General features: G+C 38.4%; 1 protein-coding gene across 1 annotated transcript in view; it reads left to right on the plus strand.

Moving 5' to 3' along the window:
* Positions 1–6,496, plus strand: part of ARMC3 (armadillo repeat containing 3) — a gene marked incomplete at its 3' end in the record, with an annotated part of 35,509 nt that extends 29,013 nt beyond the window's left edge. The window contains 2 exon segments of the mRNA XM_009584319.1: positions 4,911–5,160; positions 6,347–6,496. Coding sequence (XP_009582614.1) covers positions 4,911–5,160; positions 6,347–6,496 — 400 coding nt within the window.
* Between the last annotated feature and the right edge of the window lie 2,685 nt (positions 6,497–9,181).

The raw sequence follows: 9,181 nt of genomic DNA on the forward strand, positions 1-9,181 counted from the left end.
ATTTAAATTAAATATTTATTATCTGACCTTTTAATGTTTGCCTTTCCAATGACACTTGAGAAAAATATTTTAGCTATTCTTGAATACAGTAATTTGAATTCAATTGTAATCAGAATTTTACTGTTTCACTACAGGGCATGGTTAAGGTCATTAGGGTACCTGAACTATGTATACCCTGGTTAAGGTAAATGCCTAACCCTGTTAGGTTAGACACTCTAATGATCATAACCATGTGCTTATAAATCACAACATTTGAATTATTTTTAACTTTAATTTGAGCTCTGTAATTTCTATACCTATCTTGTCTGGTTTTTCTTGTTTGTTTGTTTGTTTGTGATTCAGATAGTCAGCTTCCACTTTTCAAAAAAACATGGTTATATTGCAAATGCAACATCCTTTTCTCTTCCCCTTGTCATTGTCTTCTTTCCTTTTCCCTAATCTTTTCCCTCTATTATTAGGGAAGTTGATGAATCTTTACACAACATGGAGGAAAAAGAGCTGCGGATTTATATAATTTACTCTTTTTCCACATCAAAAACTGTATACTTTTTTTCAGCTAAACCAACGCTCCCTTATTCCTTGAGGATGTAGTCCTATAGTAGGAGCACTGATGAAGTGCACCATCCCAGTAGGATGTGTCTGAAGCAGTGTGTGTTCTGGAGGCACAGAGAGAGGCTGGTGCTGATCTACATTAGGCAAAGACAGTGCTGGTAAAAGCTTCTTCCTCTGACTTTTGTTTCCTTGTAATAAAAAAACTACATAGTGCATATCTCTGCCCAAGACGGAAGGGAACGAGGACCTCCATACTTAGATCTTAATGTTGTAGTATTTCAGCACATTAAAAACTTAAGCATATTCATTCTTTCAGCTCCCTTCTGAGGTCAGGCACTGCTGTCTCTTTAGCAGCTGGGGCTCCATGGCCCAGGGTGACAGCGCTATTTCTGTATTCTCCGGAGGTCTATGGGGTAGGAGTGAGTTGAACTATGGATTCCTCATTCTTCCTTCTTCCCTCATAATCTCTTCTGTATGCATCTGTTATCAGGACACAGCGTTGCTCTCAGGTGTTCGTGCCCTCTTAAATTCTTATTCTCAAAGGTATTAGTTACCTTCAACTCTCATTATCTACTGTTGTTACTTCTAACATGAATTCTTTTTGCCTCGTGATCCATTGTGCTACTTGATTAAACTATACTCATGAAACTGTGATTCAAAATGAATCTGCGCAGAAGTAGAACGCAGGATTGAAATAAATATGTATGATCTTCTAAATCAGTGGTTCTCAACCTTTTCGAAGTTGAGTGGCACTTGAGAAAATTGGCTGTGCTCTGTACCTCGCCGAGGTCAGCTCTGAACACATGAGGAGCTGTCACCTCGCTCTTTTGTTAAGTACTTGTGTACTTGCTGGCTTTATGGAAATTATAGTATATCTACTTATAATGTGATTGGCTACGTCGTTCAGTTCCGTGTATCATGCTGGAATCAGTCTGTTAGGGACTATATGTTTATTAGGATTTCCGACAGGAGAATACATGTGTTATTGGGTGTAGTATAGGAATAGTAAGTCCTATACTTCCTGCAGAAGTATTGGAAATACTACACCTGTGAGATGCAGTGACGCATTTCATGAGCAGTGGATCTGTCCCATAAATCCTGGAATTTCTGTGTATCCATTGTACAAGAAAAACTGTTTGATTTTGTTTTGGTTTTTTTTTTCCCCTGGGTAAGGTATGTGTGTATATACTGTGTAATGCTGTATATCTGATAGCTTATGGACATGCCTTACTGTGCATGGCTGTGTGCATGTAAGGTTAGTCTCTCCCACACTTTGCCAGCAGGTACATCATGTCATTGTTACACATGCTATGAATGTGATGTTTTCCGGAAAACTTGTGGTACATGTGGTCTACAGCAGATCCTTACATGTGCAATCAACATGTCCAGGATTTCTTCATATACAGCAGCCTGGATAGAGCAAGAGCACTCCTGAAGCTGGAAATCTGGATAAAATTTTCATGGGGAAGAAAAGACAATATTAACCAGAGAACCTAGAAATCGAGTGGCCTTACCTAAGGGGGTGGGGGTGGGGGCGGTGGGGGACAGAAAACACCAAACCAAAAAACAACCACCAAACAAACCCAAAAAACCAAACCAACCCCCTCCTCCCCAAAAAAACCAACCAACCAACCAAACAAACAAAAAACCAAAAAAACCCCAATAATCAAACAATACATTTTCAGCTCTTCTTTATCTGGTCAAGGAGGGAAGGGGAGGGAGGATACCCAGATAAGAGGAAATCCAGCTAATTGAAGACACTCTGAGGAGTGCAGTGCCGGACATCTGAAAACATGAGATTCACTTCTGAATAGAGACTGAAGTGCTTGCATTAAACTTACTGGTGCTCCAGGAGGATTAATTAGCCAACACTAATCTGGCCCTATACCTTTATGCTGCACCCAAGCTAACAACCCTACTCAGCTTCATTGGATTGCTGCCTTTTCCCTTTTATTCCAAACGGGGGGCTACTGCCTGCTGCCAGCCTTCCTTACACCCATGTTCCAGCACTACCTGTGAGCTGCCATCACCTTGTAGCTGAGGCAGGGATCAGACTAACAAATCCTGTTGGCCTCTGCTGATTCATTCCAGGTATGCTCAGAAGTACCTGCATCCCTCTCTCTGAAAATGTGGTTTGGAGATACTTGCACTAAGATCACTTCACAGTAAGATCTACATCATGTTGCCCATGTAATGGGATTATATAGCACAGGTTGGCATGTATTCTGCTTTCTGTCCTGTTTGCATAAGAGCGTGACCATCATCATTCCTGAGGTTTTTTGTTATTATCAATACCCTGACAGTCTTTGATAGCATAACTGTTTCTTGTATATGTAATCCTTCTAAGCTTATGTTTATTTTGTAACTGTGAAAGTTACCAAAAGTTTAGTTAGATTTTTGGTAAGATGCTGTTATAGTAAAAGTAAGATTTTTACATCCAGACTTCTCTTATCGATGTGTTGACAGAAATTCAGCAAAACTTAAAAAAATGCACACTCTTCTGTGGTTGAAGTGCTTAGATATGCTTGTATAGAGGTGGGAGAGTTTGTTATGGTTTTGGTGTAGACAAAATGTACTAAAAGGGGGTATAAAAAGTTGCAATGAAAATTCAGATTGCCATCTGCACATTTCCGTTACTAACAATATTGCCAACTTTTGTTTAACGAACAGATGAACCCAATGTAAAATTGCTAAGAGCAGATAGTAAATTGGACATATGCCTCAAATCATTTGATCAAATTTTATATACAAACTCAGAAGGAAGACGATTCAATTTTTATAGTGTGCTGGTTTATAATGACATTGGAAAAAATACCACTGAAACGAACGTAAGATGATATAGACAAATAAGTTCCTGTTGTGTAATAAAAAGCAAAGTTTTGGCAAGAAGGTCAACAAAAATCTTAAGTTATGGAATATCTTATGGCATTTGAAGGATGTAAACGACATTTGTATCAGTAGTCTCTTTTGCCTATGGCAAAGAAACTGAAGAATACATCATGAGGTGGTAACCCAGAAACATATGCCTTTTCAGATTTGTTAGAGCATGGTAGTTTCCCCTCAGCCAGGCCAGGTTCTCTCTTCAGGGTCTGCGTCAGTTGTAGTCAAGAGTTTACTATCATTATAAGTCATGTCACCAGCTGCCTTCAAATATATTCTTTATCCCAGATATTAAATATGAAGTTGACTTTTTTTTTTTCTTTTGAAAGGCACTGTCCCGGTGAGTGTCAGAAGCAGAATAGCAGTGTTAAGACAAAGTGCTCATAGGCCAGTTCCTTCTGCTGTGACTGAGGTGGAGGCCCACGTGACTATTAGTTTTGCAGCACATCAGATTTAAGTCATTTGCAAATGTGTCTTCTAATAGTGCAGCTGCCTGCACCTTCTGCTGTCTCCTACCTGAAGTTTGTATTTCCTTAGTAGTGCTTATTCAACTGTTTTTTCTTGGCTGTTCTCTAACCTAAATCTATTAAATGATCCCTAAAAAATCCCAACAATCTTCCCCAATTTTATTTGCAAACAGGTTGTTTTGCAGGTCTAGCTCAGAACTTGGCCACCCCAGCATTTGTCCCAGCACTGCTGAGGGGCAGCACCCTTTAGCCATGGCTGCAATGATCATCTCGGAGCAGAGGGAATATTTAAACTGGATCTGCTGCTGATAGACTAGTTGGTGTGGAACCACAGTCATAGCCAGCCCTGTACTTTATGTTGATGTGTCTGTTATACTACTGCTGTCTAAATCAGCTTGTATAAAGCCAGCACAGTAATCTCTACATTGCACTGAACTGCACCATGTACACCTACTCTGTAAGAATGGCACAAGCTTGCTGTACTATGTTTATGCCATCTAAGTATCCGATCACAGAAATTTATGGAGACAGCACAAAGAACAACAACGTGATATTCTGTGCACTATAATCCTCATTAGAAATAGTGCTAGAATGATTATGGGGAGAGGTGATAAAACTCTGCAGAGGCATTTGCCTGGAACTAAAGATACAGAAATTCTGCATCTTTGAAAAGATGCAAGATTTCATTCACTTGTTTGAAACCTCAGACAGAATCCACGTCCTAATAAGTTAAAGATTCCAGAAGTTTGTGACTTGGTTTGTTTGCTTAGATTGTGCCTCTTGAGCTTCATGCTGTGAGTCAAATATAGTTAAGGCATCAGAAAGAGGGGTGTCACAGTTCAATTTTTAATTTCAATCTCATACTATAATTTAGAATATAAACATCAGTCTTGCAATTTATTGCAGGTAAGCAATATTTTATATTCTTGAAATGTAATACTAATTTAGTTGGTAAATATAATGGTCCTAAAATAACAATTTTTTTTCTTTTTTTTTCCTTCATTTTGCTAGTGCTGTTGCTGAGGCTGAAGGAATTGAGCCATTAGTAAATATCTTGAATGCTCAGAGAGATGGAGCCATTGCTAATGCTGCCACAGTGCTAACAAATCTGGCCATGCAAGAGCCATTCCGCGTAAATATCCAGAGCCGTGGTATTATGAGTGCGCTTGCAGAACCGTTGCGCTCGACCAACAGCCAAGTGCAAAGCAAAGCAGCATTTGCTGTGGCTGCATTTGGTTGTGATGCTGATGCAAGAACTGAGGTAAAACTCTTCTTCGAGGTTGTGGTTATTTGTAACATTTCTAGATCCTGAGGTTGGTGTTATACTTACCTAGGATCTTTGTATTTTGTATGTCTGTCGTAAAAGTCCCAAGGTTTCTAGATAGTAACTAATTTTTCACTTTCATCATAGGCTTGTTCAGCTGAATTTAGCGCCGTTTGTCATGAGAACTTGGGAAGGGTTTTCTTTAATTTGTATTTTTACTTATGTATTTGCTCACGCCAAATTATGTTTTACAGCTTTCCAGTGGCTTCAGTGAGCTTTAACCAAGGCTGTATCTTAATCCCAATGTTTATGAGCATTAAACGTTAAGGTTTCTCTCAGCTGCAACTGTCGGCTGTATTTTGAAGACGAGAAGTTCTGTCCTCTTTACTCTCCCTCAGTGTTGTTCTACTGCCCACTTTAAAGGCCTGAACAGCAATGTCTGTTCTTGATTTATAAGATACTGGATGTGCATGGCGTAAATGTAATTCAAATAAAACTCAAAATCTAATTAATCCCTTGATCAGTGGCATCCAGCAAGTTGAACTTTTCACTGTTTATCAATGGTCATATTATTTTCTTTTCATAAATAAGGATGATGCTATGTGCATTCATAGGTCATAAGCTGGGGATTTCTCATGGGTCAAGGCTGTTAATTAGGACATGAATAAGGGGCATAGATAATTAATCTACCTCTTTCAGTGTCCTTAAAATGTCTTTCTCTTCAAAAAGCCAAATGAGCAGTATTTCCTCCAGTGTGTATAGGAAAGATACTGTAGCACACAAGAGAATAGGATGTTAATAAGATTGTCATACATACAATACAATACAAATTCAAATATATTGTGATGTAAATTAGTTGCTAGGAGGCAACAGAACACAGAAAAAACTGTGTAACTCTCTGTGGCAGTTGGGTTGCATAGTCTTTTCAGTTTCCACACCGCAACCTAATAACTGAAAAGCAAGCCGGAGCCAGAAGGGATGTGTGCCTTGAACCACTCTGAAGCTCGCTTCAGCTCCAGCCTATGCAGGGTTCACAGAAGCAGAGAGTCCCCCTAAATGGCGTTTCTACCAGCCCAGCATAGCTTCTCTACAAGGCTTGAATGTTTCGGAAGGTGAATTTCACAGGCTCTTCTTGCTAGGACAGATGAAATATGTAAGTGGCAATGTCTTATTTTTTTTGTAGTTAAGAAATGCAGGTGGACTGGGACCACTCGTTGAATTGCTGCATTCTAAGAATGAAGAAGTCAGAAGAAATGTCTGTTGGGCTGTTATGGTCTGTGCAAGTGATGAACTAACCGCTGTTGAACTATGTAGGCTAGGGTGAGTAGAAATAGTATCAAGGGGCAGAGGGAAGATTTTGATGAGATAACTCTATTAAGTTGATCTTTACATATTTATAGCAGAATAACAAAGTTAAGCTATACTTTCCAGCAAGCAGAAACTACTTTTGCACCACAGATGTTACAAATGAAATGGTGTTGATTTTAAGTAGCAGAAGTCTTAAGAAAAAATGCAAGCCTGAAGAGAAAACTGCCTGGAATTATAAAAACATTTATTGTTTCTGTGACTGAATTAGGCTTCATATTGAAGATGTGCTTATATCAGTCAAAATTAGGGACTAGAGTGCCCCATACACATGAAACTGAAATTAAGGTTTCAGGCGAAGTTCAATATACAGTAAATTGTACTTATTACACAGAGGCTAAATTTGGTTTACAGACTCTGGTTAACTGCAGGTGTGCTGAAGTGTTACATAAAAGAGACTCTATTTTATTCCTTCTTAGAACCTCCAAGTTCCATATATTAATATCTGAATTACAAAAGCTGTTTTAGGTTGTAAGAATTATGGCACAGGGCTCCTGTACGGGGTGACTGTTTTAGTTATTGTTAAATTAAAATATATGTAATTGCCCTGCTCCCTCTGCTGGACACTTCTCTGATTACTGCACAGATACTTAAAATCCATCTATAAGGGGATTCTGCAAAGTGAGAAACTCAGAAATTTAGGTCAGCAGGGGACCTCAAAGGTGATGTTATCCATCTGCCCTATAAGACTGAATGAGGTACACTGACATATTTCTGCTTGTTAAGTCTAAATACCAGTTCTGAGGGGGTTTCACAACTTTGCAAGGTAACCTGTCCAGTGCTGAAGTATCCTTACAATTAGAAGGGGTTTCTGAGTTCTAAATATCCCTTACAGCAAATTCAACTATATGTTGTCCTACTTTCAGTGGGATTGAATAACAATGTTATAGCAATTTGAGTTTAACTTTTTTAATTTTCTCATGTTCCATGTCCCTCTCTCAGTTTCCTTTTCGTGACAAAGTAAAAATGTTAAACTTCTTTTTGTTTTGAAATCTTGTATCATTTTGTCACACATCTCTGAATTTCTCTCATTTATTTATGCCATGTTGAAGTGCTGTCTCCCAGCCTGGATGAGGTACTTCAGCTGAGGTCATACCACCATCAGATAAAGCTCAGTAATTATTTTCTATATTTTGTATATAGCACTGTTCTTATTTAATCCCTTCTTTGTGACAGTATCAGAGTAGGACTCTTAATTTATGTGTCCTTCCAGTTTGACAGCATATTATTGATACTGATACATTAAGCATAGTTTTTCAACTAGTCAGGCACTACTTCATGTTATTTTCATGTAGGTCATATTTCCCTGACTTGCTCATGAGTATTCAAGTAGGAATACGTGAAAAGACTTATTAAAGTCAAAACATATCTCAAAGTCAACTCATATCTCACATCTACTTCTTCTGCCTATACATTGTCAGTTACCGTATCACAGAAAGGATTCGGTTGGCTTTACACGATTTATTCTTGACAAATACATAATGGCTATTTCTTACCATCTTATCTCTTGTTGCTTGCAAACTGATTGTTTAATAATTTGATATGGTGTCCTTTGGACACTGAAATTTGGCTGAATGATCTCTATTATTTCCTTGTTCTTCCTTTTTCAAATCTAGATACTATCTTTGCCCTTCTCCACTCTCCTGGCATCTACCCTGTCCTCCCTGAATTTTCAACTATAATTATAAATAGTTCAGAGGTTGCTTCTGCCAATTCATAGAATAGTATTAGGTAAGTCTCCTCAGGCACTGATAACTTTGTCTCCTGAAACTTATTCTAGTCATATTAAGCCTATGTTTCCACCTCTGTGTTAATATTACTGCCAGGCATCTGCTTGCAACCTTTTTATGAAAACTGAAGCAAAAAAGGCATCAGACACTTCAGTCTTTTCTGTGCCATCTGTTACGAGTTTTCTTCCCCCGTTGAGTAATAGGCCTACATTTTCCTCTCTGACTTGCAGCATATGAAACATTTATTTTTGTTTCAGTTCCTGAATAGTTGTATCTCACTTTGCCTGGGGGTCTTTTGTTTTTTTCCCTTACTTCTTCTTTCCTGTTGGAAGTGTCAGTGTTTCCATTTCTGTATGAGTCCTTTTTTGGCTTTTGGGTCTTCACAGAATTTTTGGTGCAGCCGTATTTGTCCCTTTTTGGCTTGTCGTTCCTCCACATGAGGATAATATGCCATTGTGCTTGTAATGTCATCTGTCTTTGACACTGCTGTACTCATTAGGCTTTTCTTACTCATTTTCCCCTCTAAAATTCTTCCCTGCATTACTTGCTGGTTATCTGACTTTGTTGCAGTATGCTGTGTGACAAATAGCCTGTACTGCTGTTCCACTATTTTCTCCCATTGCTCTCTTCTAAAAGAGAAGGTTGACATTTGCATTGCCTGAAAAACTTGTTCTCTGGAATCCATCTGATGTACCTTCAGATGTCTACATTGTAAATGTCCACAGCTGAGGCTCCCTGTGTAGTTCAGAGAAAAATGGGCAGTCTAAACGTGGAGTTCATTATATATATAAAAAAAATTTATTCCTTAGATTGCAAAATTGATTCCTTAGGATGCGAAGAATGCCTGCATGTGTGTATAGACACAAACAGATATAAATTTGAATATACACATACACATGTTTTTACAAGTGTATTAATGACAA

This window comes from Fulmarus glacialis, unplaced genomic scaffold (genome assembly GCF_000690835.1).
Source record: "Fulmarus glacialis isolate BGI_N327 unplaced genomic scaffold, ASM69083v1 scaffold31108, whole genome shotgun sequence".
Lineage (NCBI taxonomy): Eukaryota > Metazoa > Chordata > Aves > Procellariiformes > Procellariidae > Fulmarus > Fulmarus glacialis.